The sequence below is a fragment of the Sinocyclocheilus grahami genome, unplaced genomic scaffold (assembly GCF_001515645.1).
Source record: "Sinocyclocheilus grahami isolate Dianchi unplaced genomic scaffold, SAMN03320097.WGS_v1.1 scaffold473.1, whole genome shotgun sequence".
NCBI lineage: Eukaryota > Metazoa > Chordata > Actinopteri > Cypriniformes > Cyprinidae > Sinocyclocheilus > Sinocyclocheilus grahami.
Window position 1 is genome coordinate 1,210,485 of NW_015505652.1, and position 21,562 is coordinate 1,232,046.

The 21,562-nt window shown below is 38.0% G+C and overlaps 1 protein-coding gene across 1 annotated transcript; it reads left to right on the forward strand.

Annotated features, from left to right (window-relative positions):
- The first annotated feature begins 1,144 nt into the window (after nt 1–1,144).
- On the forward strand, nt 1,145–21,351 carry LOC107553442 (patched domain-containing protein 1-like). Its single transcript, XM_016235631.1, has 3 exons — nt 1,145–1,835; nt 5,068–5,548; nt 19,657–21,351. Exons 1-3 carry the CDS (start codon nt 1,230–1,232, stop codon nt 21,318–21,320), a joined length of 2,751 nt encoding a protein of 916 aa, XP_016091117.1. The 5' UTR covers nt 1,145–1,229; the 3' UTR covers nt 21,321–21,351.
- Nucleotides 21,352–21,562: the final 211 nt, after the last annotated feature.

The following is a 21,562-nucleotide window of genomic DNA, read 5'->3' on the forward strand; positions in this document are numbered from 1 at the left end:
AAGTTATGTACCAGAACCACCATTTCACCAAAAAAATGTGCTAAACAGTACATTAACCATGAATCTAAATGCAAAAATAAAACGAAATGAATACATATAAATTAATTAGACTGATACATAAAAAAGTTAGGTAATATAAGAATCTTTTTCCAGCGCAGGAGCTATTTTTGGTCAATTTTTAATCTATTTTTGGTTCTGACAGTCTTCTGCTGTGCTCACTAAATAAAAGAGGCTTTAGCTACTTCTGCTTCACAAAGAAATAAAACATAAAGCTTTTAACACAGAAGAAACGTTTCATTTCTCAAGATTTCAAGTAGTCGGTAGTCTTCTAACTGAAGAATCACCCCCAGGCTCATAGTGTAGGGTTCTGAGGCTCTGAGATGTACAGTTATTATAAGAGAGAGCTTTTTTCAAAGTTGAGTTAGCTAATGAAGTATAGCTCAAAATTAAAGGATAGCCTAGCATTAAAGATTATTTCTTATAAGTCATAATGAAGTGATAGGCTACTGTAAATAATGTCAGGAATTGTACAAGCAGACTACTTCCGAACAATGCAAATGATGTACTGTTGCTATGGTTACCTCAATCGCGACTTGTTAGAAGCATCTATTCGTCGTTCTCGCACAACTTTGTTGTTACTGAAACTCCATTTAAATGTGCGAATAGAAATACTTGTACTATTAGTGTAAGTTAGTAACGTTTATTAGGCCTATATTAACTCTCTAGGTTTTGTTAGTGGTTTATGAGTCACTTCATCAACAAACTCCTAAGGACTTTGAATATATTGGAAATCTGGAAGTATGGAAACCAACGTTATTTTTAGCGTGTCTGCATTGTAACTGCATTTGGCCTTGTGTGTCGACACACTGGGCTTTGAATCGCGCGTGTTCTTAAAAATGAGCCCCCACCCTCCCAGCCATCCAGCATTTCCCCGTCGTGCCTCCTTCCATGCACACACACGGCAGCACATGGTTACAATCAAGCCCATAAATCAGGTGCCTCCGATCGAATAGTCCGAATTAAGCACACATGCACATCAGACTGGGGCTGGCTGCTGTTGCAGCAGCAGAAGAAGCGAGAGAAACAGTCACACATCAGGGGGAGGGATGGAACCAAAAAGCCTCTATAGTGATCAATATCTGACTGTCTTTTGCAAATCGCTGCAGTGCTTCACAGGTGTACACTCGAGTATTCTCATACGGATTGACTGAACTGGAGCCACATGTCACATGTGCTTCATAGGAAGAACCAGGGCATCATCTGCTGCAAGCTGGATCTGGAGGAGGATGCTGCGGCAAGTGATACACAGAGGGCTGAAATCTTCCTTCTACTGGCTGGGTTTGTTCGTGAGCAGGCATCCAGTGTTCTTCCTCACCGTCCCCGCAGTCCTGACTATCATTTTCGGATGCACGGTGCTGAGCCGGTTTAAGCCCGAAACGGACCTGGAGATCCTGGTCGCCCCGACGCACAGCCTCGCGAAGATCGAGCGGAGTCTCGCCAACAGCCTCTTCCCCATCGACCAGTCCAAGCACAAGCTGTACTCGGACCTGCACACCCCCGGCAGATATGGCAGACTCATCCTGCTGGCCAAATCCGGGGGAAATATCCTGGAACTGGCCGAGCAGGTGCTCCAGGTGCACAAGAGGGTCCTGGATATGCGTGTCAATTATAAAGGCTTCAATTACACTTTCGCGCATCTCTGTGTCTTGAGCCACCGGGACAAGAGATGCCTCTTGGATGATATCATCACCATATTCGAAGACATTCGCTTAGCTGTTCTGTCTAACAGCACTTTTGCCAAGGTCCCCGTGAGCTATCCGAATACAACATTAAAGGTAAGAGACATAAATTGTCTGGAGCACAGCGGTTTTTGAGACGCAGCCTTTGTGTGCGATGGAGCGACATTGCAACAATGAAACGGCAAAAACCAGCTCGGCATATTGCGACTGTGCCTCATAAAACCTTACGAAACGCTCAGAATTACGAATAGACTCCGTGCTGCTGTAATTCTAGTGTGTGCAGCCTGCATAGTTCTCTAGTACTGCACTCTGAGGAGCCTGGTGATGCAATGTACACTAGAAGACACTCACAGAATCTAGACTTTTACCATTTATACCTTTTGCATTATATTTAATCAATAAAATTAAGACAACATATTACAAGCAACAATCAATTAGATGAGCTGTGTTAAACCATTCAAATGCAAACAGATCATTGAAAACATTGAGTTAATTGGAATTAGAAGAACCACTAGCATTTTTCTGTATTGCCTCTATGAAGAATTCTTAAGTTGTATTCATTTAAAATAGTTTTATGCAATTTTTGTTGAAACACACATATACAGGTAACAATCAACTAACTAATCAGTAATAAACACATCCTGCCATCACAAGACAACAAGTTACTAAATATGCCATATAAATTTTTCAGGCCCCAGTGCATGCTGGGAAGATCATTGCTAGAATTAAGAGCAAAAGCTGTCCCTATATAAGAAATACTTGAGCATAAAACTGCTTAAACAACTTTTGAAAATATACAAACAAAAAAGTTTTAGTACAATTTTCCTCAAACATTTAAAATGATGTTCACCCAAATTTTGATCATAAGAACATGAACATAATTCTGTTGAATATACCATTGTTTATATATTGCGTTTTACAATCTACAGTAGCACAGAATCATGTATTATCTCAGTAAATATGACAGTCAAAATAATAACAGTGAAACCATGTTAATTTTTCAGGCCCCAGTGCATGCTGGAAAGACCATTGTTGGAATTGTAATTAAAAGGTGTGCTTATATAGGAAATGCTTGTAAAACTACTTAAACTACTTAGATTCATCAATAATCTAAATTAGTGGTTCTTGAAAATTATTGAAATATTCTAACAGAATACATATTAGTTCATTTCCCCCCAAACATTTTTAGCATAAATGAACATAATTCTGTTAAATATAGTTTATACTCATGATCTACAGTAGCATAGAATCATTTCCTACAGTGTATTGCACATTATTCAATTTCAAGTGTCCTAAACTGCGACTGAATATGCATCTAGTATGAGACCTGTAAGACTAACACAGTCTTTATCAAAATGCTGCAGTATTCACAGACGAAAGACTAAATATTACACAACAGTACAGCAAGCCAGATATCTTGTTGTTTTCCCAAGCCTACGTCAGTAGGAGTAGGAGCAGGATCTGTGTGAATGAGGCGTTTACTGTGGCCTCTACAAGAGCTCATTCATATTGTGCCAGTCTTTTTCAGAACATCTTGAGGCTGTATTGCTGCATCCAAGGCTACATCGTTTCTCAGCATAGGGTGATGCACTGTCCAGCTCATTACTGGATGCTGAAATATTGAGACTATTGAGAAAAAAACGATAACACTCAGTCTGCTCTGGATTTTATTAATTCAGCATTGTTTTGGTGCAAAAAATGTTGTTCAACTGTGGAGATTGTCTTAACATATTTATCCAGCTTCATGCCGTGGTTTGATATTAGCTTGTGTTTCTTCTTGCCTGTTTTTCTTGTCTGACATTTAGCTAAAAGACACTAAGCACACACTGCTGCCTTGAGAAACTTTTTTTTTTTGGTTATGGAAGACCATTTTAATACATTGTTGAAATGTGTTAAATCCATTCAAATACCAGAACAAATCCACACCAACAAAGCTGCTCATTAACTGGTTTGCTGATTCTGCAAGTCACATGAATATAGTGTGCAAGCAAGTCAGCCCTTGGCTCATATGCAAACATTTTTTAATGGGCACCAAACAAGAAGTGCAACAAAGAGGTTATCAGCAAAATGCCATACCAAACACATTGTTTTGCAAAGGACATTTGTATGTCATTATCATCTGATTAGCTTGATAAAAACATGATGTCTGTAAAGTAACAGGACATCCAGATCAAGAGCAGTACTAGTAATAGTAATAAATTGTCGAGGAAGTTACCTAATAAATAAACCAATGAATGTTTCATGAAACACAACCTTGACACAATATCTTTTCACAACCAGGGGTGTGTTTCCCAAAAGCAATTATGGTCGCAAGTTCCGTCGTTGCCAATAGAATTTAATGGAACTAACAACCATAGTTTTGGTAAACTCACCCCACATCAGAACTAACATAAGTCTAAAATAACCAAGGCACAGCCAAACATCGAAATGTCAGTACTAAACTACTTCATGCAAACAAATAAGTAGCATGAAAACGTAAAACGAATGCACTACTCACTTGTTTTAGTTTAAATTCAACCTTGTGACTGACTTCTTTTGTTCCTCTTTAAGGACCCACTTTTACGTTTGTTTTTATTGTCCATCCTTAACTTTAACAACTATGGAGCCTTGCACATGGCATGCAGGAAATATATATTTATCATGGCCATGTTTTAATAATTAATTCTCTAATTTTAGCAAATCATGGCCATGTTGTTCTAATTCGTTCCCTCATTTTAATAAAATCAAAACAAGCGAATAAATTAGTACAATTAATTAAATTCCCATTTAATAAAATGAAGGAATAAATAAATAAAATTAGGAAGTGAATTCTTAAATAATCTTTGTGCCTGCATGTCATGTGCGGGGCTCTGTAACCAACCTATCACTCAATGTTTGTTTTTTATTTTTGAATTCAGCAAGACTGCTGCTGTAAATGACTTAAGTGTGCTACTACTAATCCACTAATAAAACTCTAAACTATATAATTCACAAATGTATAGTGTAAAAATGTGCAGTATATTGATTTTTTTATTCAGAGATTTTGATTTTATAAGATATATTTTATTATAAGATATATGGAATAAGTTAATAAGAGGAATAAGCGTTAAATAGTTTTTATGATCGGCAAATGACCACTACTGCCATTCCTTCCAGCAGGCCATATTACAGATCTCAATTCATTTGTTAAACAACTTTAGTATTCCTCAGATGTTCCAAGCGTACCAATTATTTAACATATTTTTGGATTGCGAAGTACATTTGTTAGATTGCATTCAAATTCAATTTCACTCATAACATTCCTATAATGAAGGAAATAAATTAAGTAACTGGCTTGTTTTGCCTCTAGGATGGTCGAGTGTCCTTTATTGGCCATCAGCTGGGTGGTGTGGCCTTGCCTGCAAACAGCCGGGATCAACAGGTCAAGTTTGCTCGCGCCATCCAAATCACCTACTACCTCCGCAACCTTGGGCCAGTGGTGCAGGACATCATTTCTGAGAAGTGGGAGAGTGAATTCTGTAAGCTGGTGCACCAGCTGGCTACAGACAGCCAGGAACTACACATCCATTCACTTACATCCTTCAGCTTATGGCGGGACTTCCACAAGACAGGCGTGCTGGCCAAGAGCGAGGTACTGGTCAGCTTGGTGCTGGTGCTCCTGGCAGCCACCATCTCCAGCTCTATGCGGGACTGCTTGCGCGGGAAACCCTTCCTGGGCCTGTTGGGCGTCCTTACCATCTGCATCGCCAATGTGACGGCAGCTGGGATTTTTTTCATCTCTGATGGGAAATTTAACTCTACGCTGCTTGGGATCCCCTTTTTTGCCATGGGTAAGTGCGGCTTTGTTCACGGAGACTGCAGTGATTGTATGTAGGATTATTATAATTGCTGTGTGACTCCTCAGGAGGGAGGGTGTAATTATTTTCCATGGCAGTCATCGGGGTCAATGCTTGTGCAACAGTGGGCTTCATCATGTAGGGAGAATCTGTGATATTATGAATAGAAATGAAAGATAATTTGAGGCCAACATTTTTGTGGTACAGTGAAAAATCTGTGAATGTTTGCCTAAAAATTCTATAATTATGGTGAACAATGTCAAGTTAAGATTAATATAAACTGATGTAGCTTTAACATGATCTGTGGATCTGATTGATGGTATAGTTAAGGTACCACTCATGATAAACCGTTGAATTTCTCAGTAAATTGTTGACCTTTTTACATAGAACCAAATAATGGTGGGGCAGGACACACTGAGCTAGCGCAGTGGTTCCCTTCTGGTGGGTTGCAGGTCTGCTCTGACAGCAAAGGTCATCAACAGCAAGAAAACAAAGAATAAAAAAGCTAAATGTAAATAATAATATGTAACGGAATATATAATCGAATCTTGACACTTTCTATATATCGTTTGTTGTTGACATCACAGGGCGTGCATCCAATCAAATTCTGTAGTGTTTACAATTCATGTCACTTGGTAAAACCTAGCCACATCAGGCAGGTGTCAGCAAGGACAGGTTAAATGCGCTAATTTGAGAAAACCATGAACGAAGCTAAGCGAGGTAAAACCAGACTACAATAAATGTCTTACTGTAAACATACTGCACTAAAAGGTTGCACATGGTTGCTGCCTGGCTATATGATATGTGTTTGTACAGTAAGTGGTGATATTCAGATCAACAGGACAATGGCACATGTGATAGTGCTTTTATACAGTAAACAGCTTAAACAAGTATTTAATTTTGCATAACTTACATTTTAAACCCTGTATTGCCCCTATATTTACTCTGCCAATGGAAATAGTTTCAACAAATTCAATCATCTCCCAGCAACACCATGTAGTGGTGTTTAGTACCTGAATGAATCAGTGTGTTGAACAAATCGGTTCAGTAAAATGTTCATCAACTAACAAATGTTATTTGTCGCCACCTTCTGGCTGATATAACCTGACGTGGTTTATAGAAAAAAATAAATGGACAGATGTAGAGTAATATAGATAAATGAATTTCAGTATTTGCTTTTTGATGATGTTTTGCTGTGTTGGACCCACTTGATGACAATTGTCAGATTTGTTCTCCCCCATAATAGTGCTTGACTGAAACTTAATTTAGAATTATTAATGTAGTAAATCCAAAAATTATATTAGATAGTAAACATGCCATTGCACCAATGTGCAATGTGAATATTTTAGTCTGCAGAATATTGATCCTTTTAGTGATAATTAGCTCCTTTTCTTTCTATTGTGCATTTTGGGAGAATAAGGTAGAGTCATTAATTTCTGACAGTGCTGTGTTCTTTCTGACGTGTTATTTTTGTGGACCCCTGGGAACACAATCTAGCAAGCTAAAACAAACTTGGAAATTTAACGAACTCCGAGCTCAACACATCTTGCAGGTGTTAAAAACACCCTTAGATTTTACACCTGTCTAGCTTGCATTAGATGCCCTTAGGTGATGACTGTCACAACCCTCAACTGAGTGGAACTAATTAGCTTCGGATTTAAAGCGTGTCGATTTGTTTGCTCCTGTGGAGGTAGAATCATGATTTGCTCAAAACAAGGGTGTACAGGGTGCAAAAGCACAATTACAACCTGCGGAGAATAACCGCTTACAGCATTCTTACTCTCAGTCAGTTGCTGCAATGGGTTTGGTTATTGTAGCAACACAATAGAATAATCAACCATCAGTTACATGCGGCTTCCCAATTTAAGAAGACAGCAACATTGTCAGTGAAAAGACTGACTGTACTGTAGGGTTTTATGATCATGAATGTCCTTGTGGAGCTTGTGGATCAAAGGTAATAATGCTTGGTGTTGTATTGTATACTCACCTCTTAAGCTTCAGCCAGCCATTTACGACGTCCCTAATGATCTGGACCCCTCAGATGCTCAGTCTTATTGCAAGGCTAGCCCAGCGTGAAAGATTAATTGCTCCCTGACCACTGGATTTTGAGCTCTTTGCACAATACCAGTGGACCTGTGATTTACTGTGCTTTGCATTTGAGCTTCTCAGGAAGGACAATCTGGAGAAATAGATTTTGTCCCGCCAGCGAAGATGAATGGTGACACTCTACACGGCACATCACAATGTGCTGCGGGGACCCCGGGGACATGGGGTGGCTCTGTCAAGTTGGCGAAGTGACATTGGATTCAAGTTTGTGGATGATTCTGAAAGGTCTTTTGATAGAATAGACACATTTGAAATTGGGGTTTTCCTATATAATGTTTATAGTGCATATGTTTGGATTACTTTTTATCATTTTTATGTTTTTTCTTTAGTCCTTTTTTAAACATGTGGTCAAGCTACATAATAAATCTTTGTCTTTAATGGGACAAAAAAGGGGTTGAAATGACATGAGGGTGAGTAAATAATGATAGGATATTCATATTAGGGCGAACTGTCCCTTTAAAAGGACTTGGCAGAAGATGGATGCTCTGCAGAAAACAATGTGCGACACTGTTTTCTGAGACAATGGATGGAGTGCGTGCTATACCCTCAATTTAAGTTTGGAGGTTATTTTTGTTTAGACGCATACAACAAGGGGCCTATTTATAGACTTGCTTCCTGCCACACGTCTTAGTGGCGGAGCGGCAAATGCTTTGTTCTGCTGGGACAAATGACAGGATAGGAAATCAATGTCAGACTACTCACTCCCCTCCTGATCTGAGTGCACATACAGTAAATCTGTTTGCTGTTGACGTATGATGAGCCTTGATCATGAGAATTATAGAAATTATAAAGTTAATTCTCATAATGTCAAATGTATTGATTTATAATTGAAAGGGGTGTGAATCAAAATTGAGATTTCTGTCAATATTTACTCAGCTGCTGTTATTTTTCATGCACCACATAAGGATCATTTTTAAAGAATCTTCAAGCAGCTCTTAAAATACCAGAAAGGGTTTGTAGAAGTAAATAATAATTAATTAAATCGGTTTTATGTGGGGAAAAAAATCACAAACTGTGCTCTGTGTCATGAAAGTAGTTTTAGTATTTCAATTTGTGATCTCTTTCACCCTCTCCAAAAATAGTCGGAGTTTGCTCTGCTGAATATTCTGAAGCTGAGCAGATGCAAGAAGTTCACATGGTGAGCGAGTCATGTTGACAGCAAAGAAATGAAAATTCATAAAAGAAAGGAAAGGTGAAGCCAGAAACAGAGCAGTGGCACAATGCCAAAACAACAGTGTTTTATAAAAAAGCTGTTTATCCAACAATTTATATTAAAATAACAAACAAATTATGTTAAGCTAAGTAGATTGTGCAGACCATTGGTGCAAATGGTTTCTGTGATCTACACTGACTATAAAAATTATTTAAAGCTGTAAATAAAACAAGATTATCTGAGTTTTAAAAGTTAACACCATTTCTGTCTTTCTACATCAAAATTTCACATTTAATTTACTAGTGTGTTACTTGCTGTTTCTTTATAATATTTTGTGAAACATACTAGCAATTTCTGAGTGAAAATTGTTTCAAAGTACATCCCACACCAAATTTTTTTGTGGTTTATGATGCTTTTCGGAAACGTGGCCCAGGTCAGGATAAAGGCTGACTTTACCACTTCTGCAAATGCTAATTTATTTTTCATGTTGTCACGTCATTTTAAAATGAACTGGACAAAGACCTGTCTTTGCTGTAACTATATATTGGCTTAAATTTAATATCAGAGCTTATCTACAAAATGCGGCATGCTAAAGCTCTCAAAGTCACAAAGAAAACATTGCTGCACCTTTATTTTGTTTTCCTGCAGTCATATTAGCACATTAATTTATGAAATTTGACTATGACTATTATGACAGAGAAATGATAAGCATAAGAAATTAGATCATTATACGAGAAAAGAGATGAAAGATAAATAGATAACACTGACAAACATAAATAAAAGAACTTATCAAAGAGCAGATTAAGATGTATGTGAACTTTGATATTTGTGGACCTCAGAGAACAGTACAAAGTAAAAACAGAAGCAGTTCATGACCCCTTTAAGTTAATGTCTGGGTTTCGACATCTGTATGTCTGTCGTGAGCCACAATCTAAGTGTGTGTGTGTGTTTGTGTGTGTGTGTGTGTGTGCAGTGGCGTAGTCACTCTCCAGCACGTCAGTCTTATTGATCAAGCTCATTTAGGGCCACAGACTGTGGAACAGCATGTGCCCTGGGATCTGGACCGTCTCCTTGCAATTCTCTCCACACAAGCATGATTGTGCCTGGTCATGGCTAATACACATTGACAGTGCCTGGGAAGCCCAATCCCATCTCAGTCACCATTCTAGAAACAAACACGTGCAACCGCCAGCATTTACAGCAGACCTTTGCTGTCTCCCGCAGGAAAATATAGATGATGGGGTGTTAGTAGATTGAAAACTTGCCATGTTGAATGCCATTGATTTCCCTCTGTGCTAGAAGGCAAGAGCAAGTCCTGGGGAAGAGATTAGGGGTCTTGCCAATGAACTACTTATCACAAATGTCTTCAAGCGTCACATATTACATGCCATTAAGCCTGTGGCTGGATAATTTGCCATTGTCAGGAGGAAGAATCAGAATGAGAAAGGTTTGTTGGACATCGCAAGCCAAGAGAAAAAAATGCATTCGCATAGCTTGGTCAGGCATGATGTGCGACTACTGAATCGATGTGTGAAATAGAAATAATAACAGACGTCCAGCTATTCATTTGTCATTAATATTCCAGTCCTTTTATCCTTCAGTTGTATGATTTATGTTTCACAGGTATAGATGATGGGGTGTTAGTAGATTGAAAACTTGCCATGTTGAATGCCATTGATTTCCCTCTGTGCTAGAAGGCAAGAACAAGTCCTGGGGAAGAGATTAGGGGTCTTGCCAATGAACTACTTATCACAAATGTCTTCAAGCGTCACATATTACATGCCATTAAGCCTGTGGCTGGATAATTTGCCATTGTCAGGAGGAAGAATCAGAATGAGAAAGGTTTGTTGGACATCGCAAGCCAAGAGAAAAAATGCATTCGCATAGCTTGGTCAGGCATGATGTGCGACTACTGAATCGATGTGTGAAATAGAAATAATAACAGACGTCCAGCTATTCATTTGTCATTAATATTCCAGTCCTTTTATCCTTCAGTTGTATGATTTATGTTTCACAGGTTTTTTTTCTGATTGAAAATTATGCAAGATTGGAAATTACGGGAATGGGTTCTTTTTCGTTTAGTGGTTTGCTTCAAGTGGAATAATTGGCATTAAAAATACAAGAGTGTTTTGGATTGAAGCTGTTTCAACTTGACAATATTTTTACTGTCATCTTTACGTTTCTAGACCACTAAAAGGAAAAGTGCTGTTTTTAGTGTGGGAGTACAATTGTTAGGAGAAATAGATCTTCCAGTGAAGGCCTTGAACACACTGACACATGCTGACAGTGGCATGTTTTACAATGACATGAAATGCTGTCATAGATTGTAAGGTAGATTCTCCCATGAGTTTATGTGAGAAAGTGAGTGATGGAAAAGGGCGATCATGAGCTATTCAACCACTTCCTTGATTGCTGCTTTCTTTTTAAGGCTGATTTATTGTTTAAAACTGTACTAGCTTCTACTGTATGTTGTAGTTCATTGTCTTTTTGATATCAAAGTAGCCTCATTACTTTGTACGAAACTGATAATGAACAATTCAATTGTGGGTTTGAGGTCAAGAAATTTCAATAGTTGAACTAGTGTGGCCCTTGGCACAATAAATGCAGGGCGTTTTGTTCAGCTCATTCGGCGTCTCAGCAGAAAAGTAGGACATAAGAAAGATCTAAAAGTTTTAGAGATGGATATAAAGCCCTAACTTTTTTATTAATCTTTTTTTATTGGACATCCTTTTTCATATATGAATACTTTGTACTGTACTTTCTCTTGGCTATTTTTAGATTGGTTCTTTATGTTTAGCATAAAAGATCTTAGGGCAGTTTCTTCTTTCTTATTTATATGTCTGATTTAATATATGATGAAAAGAATACATATATTAATCATATTATATTTCGTAATAATATTTCACTATGTTACTGCTTTGCTGTATTTTAATAAAATAAATGCTTGCTTTCAAAAACATTAAAAACTACTACCTACCCCAAACTTTTGAATGGTAGTGTATTGTACTGTTTCTATTGAAATGACAATCTTGAAATTCCAAGGTTAAAAATGGAAACTTGTTCATTGCCAAACACAACTAAATGATGGTTCGTAGAGTCAACAGCAGGATTGATGAGGTCCACTCCAATGAAATTATGTGTGCGTAACTCAAGCCCTCTGCTGATTTACATGCGGTGCATTTGCACATGCTTTTTCATTAGCCGTTGCAGATGGAACAGATGTGTGGGGTGCCACAAGAAGCAGCAGCCTTTCAATACAATGATTCTCATTACAACAGAAGTGTCACACATCCTCTCCATCTTCTGACTGCAATCGTTTGACTGGCTCTGCAAAGTGCCCAGCTTTCTACTTAGACACCGTTGTGTTGTGTTGAGTTTTGTGCACGTCGCACACCTAATCCTTAGCAGCGGGATTAACAGTGAGCTGTGATGTGTGCCATGTTAAGATAAGGACATGTTCACTGTCAAAGGAGATGCTAATTTTGGGCATTTTTGTAATGCAGCGTTCTCAGCATGTTTAATTTTTATTTTTGAATGAACAGTGCTGCCTTTATTCTGATAATGTCATTCAATAAAATGAAAGCAAATTTTTTGCACTGCAAAAGCAAGATATATTTATTTGAGAAATGCATTTGTGCAAGATATGATATGAATGCATAAAAAGCACATTAAAGGAATAATTGAGTAATAAATGTACTCACCCCCTATAAGGCCATCCAAGATGTAGATGAGTTTGTTTCTTCATCAGAACAGACTTGGAGAGATTTAGCATTACATCATTTGCTCACCAATGGATCTTCTGCAGTGAATGGGTGCCGTCAGAATGAGAGTCCAAACATCTGATTTGTTTCTTTCAAACACGCAACTTTTCCACTTCATAAGACATTAATTTATGTTTTTATGAGCTCTTTAAACTCTTATTCTGATGGCACTCATTCATCGCAGGGAATCCGTTGGTGAATTACTCTGATTAATAAATCAAGCCATTTTGTTGTAGCATTTTCCACAAAGAAGAACTATGATGATAATACCATGTTGCATGTCCAAACAATGTGGTAATACCACTTGGAAATAAATATAAATAGTAAAATAACTAAAATATTCTACACTACTACAAGAATATCTCTTCAGAGGATGTACAGGCTATTGTACATGTCTTGTCAGTGCTGCACAGAAATACTGACATGGTATGGAAATCCGTATATTAGTATTCCTGTAATCCGTGTAATATTTTTTCCATCTTCTGTCACAAATGGACATGCTTTATGAGAGGTGTACGAAGGGTCCATCTGTAGGGTGTTTTCCTGCCAGTGATGTGTTTGCAGCTGCTCTGGTGCTGAAGTTTTAAAGCAGTAATTTTGTTTAATGGCTCACTGCACTGCAGCGAGAGAGGTGATACAGCTCTTTATATTGAAGCCACGGCCTCTGAGTAGATTTCCTCCAGCCGGGCCGGCTGGAACTGTCCACGGGAGGCCTGTGACAAACTGCCCTCCTTAGCTATGTGGAATGTTGTACCTGTCCACCAGCACCCAGAGACATGAGGTACAGCCCTTTATTTCCTACTGTACCCCTTGTGAGACCTATAGGGTACACTGCAGTTCAGTTCCCTAGGTGTTCTCACTAGCATGGGAGAAGCACTCTGGGGGAGGGTATTTACTATGAATGAATTGCACCCACTGTTTATTTGTGCACGCGGTCTGCATTGTTTCAGCACCAGATTCTCTAAAGGAATTATGCATATCCGGTAACACACAAACACACCCACAAAAACACAGTTTGCGCAGTGCAATTTCTCCTTTTGCAGGTCAGTTCTGAGTGTTGGGTTGTGTAGGATGCTTTTACCACAATCCTGTTTACTACCCTGGGTACTGAATCTGCTATTTGAAATATTGTAAGTCTGCTCGACAACCATTGTTGTGAAGTAACAAACTAAAAGTAGAAAAACTAAAATCATTTTTGATTTAAGTAACACACTTATGTTGTTGTTGTTGTTTCCTGTCCACCAGCACCCAGAGACATGAGGTACAGCCCTTTATTTCCTACTGTACCCCTTGTGAGACCTATAGGGTACACTGCAGTTCAGTTCCCTAGGTGTTCTCACTAGCATGGGAGAAGCACTCTGGGGGAGGGTATTTACTATGAATGAATTGCACCCACTGTTTATTTGTGCACGCGGTCTGCATTGTTTCAGCACCAGATTCTCTAAAGGAATTATGCATATCCGGTAACACACAAACACACCCACAAAAACACAGTTTGCGCAGTGCAATTTCTCCTTTTGCAGGTCAGTTCTGAGTGTTGGGTTGTGTAGGATGCTTTTACCACAATCCTGTTTACTACCCTGGGAACTGAATCTGCTATTTGAAATATTGTAAGTCTGCTCGACTACCATTGTTGTGAAGTAACAAACTAAAAGTAGAAAAACTAAAATCATTTTTGATTTAAGTAACACACTTATGTTGTTGTTGTTGTTGTTTTTTGTCAACTACATTTTTCAGTATCTTATCTATAACAGTGTTTTGTTTTTCTCTCTTATGTAGCACTGGAAAGTCAGATTCATTAGTGAATCAGTTTGTTTGTGCATTTCATGTAAATGAACAGATTCACAAATTAATCACACATTTGAATCCCTATATGTTCATGGTTTAGACTTGTAAATTATGGTATTTTGTTGTGTTTACTATAAATGTACCTGTTCCAATTTAGGTTTGTTTATTATTATATAAGTTATGTTTACACTGTACAATAAGGTTTTATTAATTAACGTTATTTAGCTACATTTGTTAACATGAACTAACAATGAACAATACTTCTACAGCAATACTTCTATGTTAACTTTCACATTTGTGACCCTGGACCACAAAACCAGTCTTAAGTCGCTTGGGTATATTTTTAGCAATAGACAAAAAAACATTGGCATATTAAGTAAAGATCATGTTCCATGAAGATATTTTGTAAATTTCCTACTGTAAAGTACACAACTTAATTTTTGATTAGTAATATGCATTGCTAAGAACTTCATCTGGACAACTTTAACTTTTTCTCAGTATTTAGATTTTTTTGCACCTTCAGATTCCAGATTTTCAAACCATACATCAGTGGAAAGCTTATTTATTCAGCTTTCAGATGTGTAAATCTTAATTTTAAAAAAATGGACCCTTATGACTGGTTTTGTGGTCCAGGGTCACATTTACTAATACATTAAAAAAAAGTCTGTTACCGTTAATTTACTGTGAACTAACATGAACAATGAACAACTGTATTTTATTAACATTAACAAAGGTTTTTAAATGCTAAAATATATTGCTCATAGTTAGTTCATGTAACTAATGTTAACAAATGAGACATTATTGTAAGTGTTACTTGAGTTATTATAGAAATGATATATATTGTATTTTTTCATTTAACTAGTTTTTCATCAATTTTTTTTCCAAATGGTAGCTTGGTTGTAGTTTAAATAGTTTAAAATATATTTAGCTTGTAACTTGGCAAGATAGACTTTCAAAGCTTCTCCAACTTTGTACAATGCACAGCTATATGGTATATTGATCTTTTTTCTATCACTCGATGAATAAGAGTGTTTTGTGAATAAAACTGTGCTAAACTTATTTTGCATAGAAAGGGTTGTTTGGGATAAAAAAAAATACATTTACTTCATTTTAGCATTTTGTGTCTTGTTAAGATGGATTGCAGGTGGTTTGTGAAAAGTACAGTGTTTACGGTGAAATGCTATTTAGTGGGTTTTCTCTGTATGTCCTCATTGTTGTATGTTAATAATACTGTATATGATAATGTTGAAGTATGATAGTGAAGTAAATGTATGTCTTTAACAACAATGGGTCACTCACTACTCAACGTTCAGGGCCATTGGCCCTGTTGTGCTGGTCCAGTGAAATCATCCTAGACGTTGTTGAAATGGCTTTATTTTAAAAGCTTTAAAAATCTCTGTCTTACTCTGTAATGTATAAGCAGCATTCTCGTGCCAGCTCGTGACTTTGTGCTTTCAGTTTTGAATACACTCTATTTGCTGCTGCACTCCTTAACGTTTGGCGCCGCTGCTGCGGTAAATCATGTCAATCTTGTTTCAAGATGTCACTTTGCTATGCACTCCTCTACTGGCATAGCAAAGTAATTTACAGCCTTGAATGGATGGACCCCTTTTGACAGAGCTTGTTTAAAACAAAATCACTGCCATACAGTAGATGCTATTTTAGGAGTAAGCTTTTGCATACTGTCACAAGATGACAGAATTAAGATGGAATTGAATCGTTTTACAAAGGAGAAGCAACTAAAATAATAATATAATAGTGGATATTAATAACTGAAAGCATTTATAATACAGAGAATATATTAAAGATTATTTTTCTTATATTTGTTAAAGCGCTAACCCAGTGATTCCCAGCTACCACAGGGGGCACTTAAAGGTGACACATTATGCCCCTTTTTACAATATGTAATATAAGTCTCTGGTGTCCCCAGAATGTATCTGTGAAGTTTCAGCTCAAAATACCCCACAGATAATTTATTATATCATTTTGAAAATGCCTATTTTTAGTGGATGCAGAAACACGCTGTTTTTCGGGCCTGTGTCTTTAAATGCAAACGAGCTGCTGTTCCCCGCCCCCTTTTCCAGAATAGAGCTATGCCTTTACAGCTCCTATCTGCTAAAAAAACATCTGTTTTGGCTCTGATTATCATGTTCTGTGCTCGTCTGTGCAGCCAAAGACAGAACAGTTAGAGCTTATACATTTAGAGGGCATTAGAGCTGGTACACCGTTGTCGCTTGTGAAATCAAAATGATGGCGCCGTGGGTGGAAACTTACAGATTAAGGGGCGGTAATATTATAATGAGATCCCTTTGCCACGTCACCAAGGGAGTGAAATCAGACGCGCTTGTTTTCTCAGACGCTTGCAGAAAAAGGCTTACCAAAACAAAATTACTGGGTTAATCTTTTTCACGTTTCCTTGGTTGGTAGATGCACCGGGGACCTGATTATAACACTTAAAACCTGGAAAAGTCAGATTTTCATGTTTTGTCTCCTTTAAGCAAGTTTGAGGAGATACTTGGCAAGATTAAACCGATAAAACAGAAATTAAAAAATATTGAGGTTACTAAAAGACTACAGTATTGAAAAACGATTTATCTTTTTTCTTTGTAATTAACAACTTTCTGACTTTTTAAGGGAAAAAGACATGAGTCCTTATAATAATGTCCATTTGGATTATGTTAATTCTAAATGATATGTAGCATAATAAGAAACTGATTTTTCTGATTTGGTGTAGATGAAGACAGCTTGAGCCATTGAGTTGTTGGGCAGCATAAGACAAAAAAGGCTTGATCTAGGCAGATATGCAGTTTAGTCATGTTTTGTCTCTTTTTTCCTGTTTCATTAGAGACCTTTAGAACTGAGCACATTTTCTTTCTGCCCTTGACCAGCAGCCTGATGGCACTCCATTTATGTTGTGGTGATTCATTCTCGGCCCACACTGAAGAAATCACTATGTCATTCTGAATAAGAGTGTGGTAATACATTTAGAAATACCATTCCTGTAACTCTCATTTGTCCTAAGTAGGGAAATCCCTCTTGCATCATGTTTAAGTGATATGTTAGCATCTGAAAAGTGATGATGTCTAAAACCAGAACAGTGAAATGCTAATGCCTAAATTATCTGTGTTTTTGTTGTTCAGATATTTATATTTTTAATATTTAAATCAATAAAATGGCAGGAATTAATAATAAGAATGATATGATAAGTGTTTCCCAATCTTTTTAGACCTATGGCTCATCAGTAAGGCTGAAATATCACTACATTGACACCAAACCAGTGATGTGTTGATTTTAACTCATATCAGCAATTATGTATCACACGAGTGAAACACATTTTTACAAATGTTAATGAGAAGACCGTCAGAGGACCTTTATAGCAGGCCAGTGGCAAAATATCCTTGTTTTATGTGTAAGGTTAATTTAAAAAATAACATGGAAAGTTATGGTTATTTTTTGCAGAAAATGTAGTGGAGTTCAGTGTTTGCATTTACTGTCAATTCTGATGCAAAGTATATCATCAGTCTTTGTTGTTACTGAATTTAATTAATACTGAATTCAGTGCACTGAGACATTCAGTGATATTTATTGTTTTGTTTTTACTAAATTTACAGAGATGTTATTTTAATTTTTGTGCATATTATACAAAACATACACACATACAAAGCATACTATCATACTAGCAAGATTTGTTTTGTTATTAATAAAACAAACAGGTTACAAGATTACAAAAAATGATTAAAGTTTTTTATTTCAAAATTGCTTAAAAAGGTATTATGTCACTTGCAATTTCTTTGTAATTTACTAATAGTTTCTGGGTAAAAATTTCTACACAATTTTAAAAAAAAAATAGTTTTAGTTTATTAACAAAACACAAATGAAACTTTCCAGATTGGGAATCACTGAACTAAATGAATTAGCCTCCATCAGCCAAGAGATTACAATTTCCATTTAGCAAAGCTGAAGTGAAAATTTGTTTATCATCCATTAGCATCTTACAATTCTTTGCACATTTTCCAAATAATAAATGGCACTCACTTTATGAATCTAATGAATCTTCTTAATAGGAGAATGCAAAAGAATTGCTCAAGCAGTAATAGTGTTGTTCATGAGATGGCAGGGTCAACAAATTAAATCCTCATACAATGATTTTGTTGATATATATACAGTAATGTGGCAAGTGGTGACCCATGCTCACACTCAGATGTCTGAAAGTTTTAATTCTACCAAACGTTGTCTTCAGTAGTTAGGTTTTAATTACCATTTAGCAGCTGGTTTTATTTAGAGCAGCTTCCTATAATTGCAGGGACAACCCTTTTGGAGCAACCTGGGGCTAAGTGCCTATCTTAAGTGTGCTTGATGATGAAAGAAAGATTGTGATGCCCCTTCTATGAGTGTATGTAATTGAACATGCAGTCTTTGCATTAGCAACCTGAATCTTTGGCCACCGGGTGACCACTAGCCCACCATGTGCCCTCCTCATCTTGCAGATGAATTCACATAAGCTAATGGACTTGATCTTCCTCTTAATAAAGCTAAAAGCAGAGAAAGCCAGTCCATCTGACTCATTACATTGGCGTAATCCTTTATGGTTAATTAGTTTTTTCTCCGTGTCTGTCAGGTCAATGAAAATTTATGATTTTGTAGAAAGAGGTAAGAGAGTAGTTTTTGTGACATATTCTTGACAGCGACAGTGTGCGTAGAGATGTCCTTGATGCTGAGTGAAATACTTAGTGGATGGATGAAAGTCAAAAGTATTAAAATGTTCAAAGGCGTCATTGTCCACACACTAGATGTGATGTATGAGCCTATCTATCTATCTACAAAAAAAAGCATTTTCACTAGTAATATTAGACAAATTAAGTATTCATATAATTGCTGAAAATAAATGAACGTTCATTTAACACATTTCTAATTTATTTAATTTATCTATTTATAGAAATTAATATCCAAAATCAAACTTGATTGAGGGCTGTTTTGTATATTGTAAATTTTAGGACAAGTAGTTTGGAATGTATATTTGTAATTCATTTAATTCAGATGCTTAAAATTCACTGGGAAAAAAAGTACAAAAAGAATATTGCCTACTGAAACTTGGCTGTTGTTAGATTTTGGAACTGACACAACTAACACTATAATCAGCCAAGTGGGCACAGTTTTCACCCAATGCTAATAATATGAAAATGGGCAATTAATCACCCTGGCTGATATATCGGTCTTACACTAATCATGTTTTATATTTTTGTATAAAAATTGCACATGCATCAAACTATAAATTGCTTCTTTTTTGTTTTCAGGACATGGAACGAAGGGTGTGTTTGAGCTTCTGGCAGGCTGGAGAAGAACCAGAGAGAGTTTGCCCTTCAAGGAGAGAGTGGCAGATGCGTTCGCTGACGTGATGGTGTGCTACACCATGACTAGCTCACTCTATATTATCACCTTCGGCATGGGTGCCAGCCCTTTCACCAACATCGAATCCGTGAAGGTCTTCTGCCAGAGCATGTGTGTAGCAATCCTGGTGAACTACTTCTACGTATTTTCATTCTACGGCTCCTGTCTGGTGTTTGCCGGGCAGCTGGAGCAAAACCGCTATCACAGCGTCTTCTGCTGCAAGATCCCCTCAGTGGAGTATCTGGACCGCCAGCCCACTTGGTTTAAGACCATGATGAGTGATGGCCACGACTTGTCTACGCACCACGACAGCGCACCGTACCAGAACCACTTCATTCAGCACTTCCTGAGGGAGCATTACACAGAATGGATTACCAACACCTACGTCAAACCTTTTGTGGTTATCCTCTACCTGATTTACGCCTCCTTTTCGTTCATGGGATGTTTACAAATCAGCGATGGCTCCAACATAATTAATCTGCTAGCTAGTAATTCACCCAGTGTGTCGTTCGCCCTGACCCAACAGAAATACTTTAGCAACTACAGTCCGGTGATTGGGTTTTACATCTACGAACCCATTGAGTATTGGAACTCCACAGTACAGGAGCACCTCAAGACGCTGGGCCAGGGCTTTAATAAGATTTCATGGATTGATAATTACTTTCACTATCTGAGGGTCTTGAATGTCAGTGCGTCAACCAAAAGTGATTTCATCAACATCCTCAAGACTTCTTTTCTGAGGAGCCCAGAATATCAGCACTTTGTAGACGACATCATTTTCTCCAAAAACGGAGACGAGTACGACATCATCGCATCCAAGATGTACTTGGTGGCCAGGACGACCGAGAAGACCAGGGAGGAGGTCGTGGAGCTGCTGGAGAGACTTCGACCTCTCTCCCTCATAAACAGCATCAAGTTCATCATTTTCAACCCGACGTTCGTGTTCATGGACCGCTATAGTTCCTCCATCATCTCCCCCATCCTAACATCGGGTTTCAGCGTGCTCACCATTCTCATCCTCACCTTCTTCCTGGTCATTAACCCACTGGGGAACTTCTGGTTGATCTTGACTGTCACCTCCGTGGAACTGGGTGTCTTGGGTCTCATGACGCTCTGGAATGTAGACATGGACAGTATCTCAATCCTGTGCCTTATTTATACACTCAACTTTGCTATGGATCACTGTGCCCCCCACCTCTACACGTTCGTACTGGCCACTGAGCATACGCGGACTCAGTGCATCAAGATCTCTTTAGAGGAGCATGGGGCTGCCATTTTGCAGAACACCTCGTGTTTTGTAATTGGGATAATGCCTCTTCTCTTTGTGCCTTCTAACCTGACCTACACACTGTTCAAGTGCTCCCTTCTCACGGCCGGCTGCACAGTGCTGCACTGTTTCGTCATCCTACCGGTGTTTTTGACATTCTTCCCGCCCTCTAAGAAGCGGCACAAGAAAAAGAAACGTGCCAAACGGAAAGAGCGGGAAAGAGAGAGGGAGCGGGAGAGGGAGAGAGAGGAAATCGAGTGCATCGAAGTCAGGGAAAACCCGGACCACGTGACCAATGTTTGATTGAAAGATATGTGTGAACGTAAGTGGTAAGAAATCAGCTCCTGTACACTAGGGGGTGACGTCAGGCAGCACTTCACAGATCCAGAGGTGGCCGAGTTCGGCACTCTCGCCCCTGGGGTGACCCTCGCAACCCCAGCAATCAACAACAGTGCTGTCCAGAGTTAAAAACCCCTTCTCACTCATTTCTTGTGTACCCTTTGTCTAGAACAGTGTATAACATCTGCAGCTGCTAGCTTATGTTA

Excerpts from the sequence above, each read along its gene's own strand:
- LOC107553442 (XM_016235631.1), top strand. The coding sequence starts at position 1,230 with ATGTGCTTCATAGGAAGAACCAGGGCATCATCTGCTGCAAGCTGGATC. Across the intron at positions 1,836-5,067 it reads ATCCGAATACAACATTAAAG|GATGGTCGAGTGTCCTTTAT; the intron begins GTAAGAGACATA and ends TTTTGCCTCTAG. Across the intron at positions 5,549-19,656 it reads GATCCCCTTTTTTGCCATGG|GACATGGAACGAAGGGTGTG; the intron begins GTAAGTGCGGCT and ends TTTTGTTTTCAG.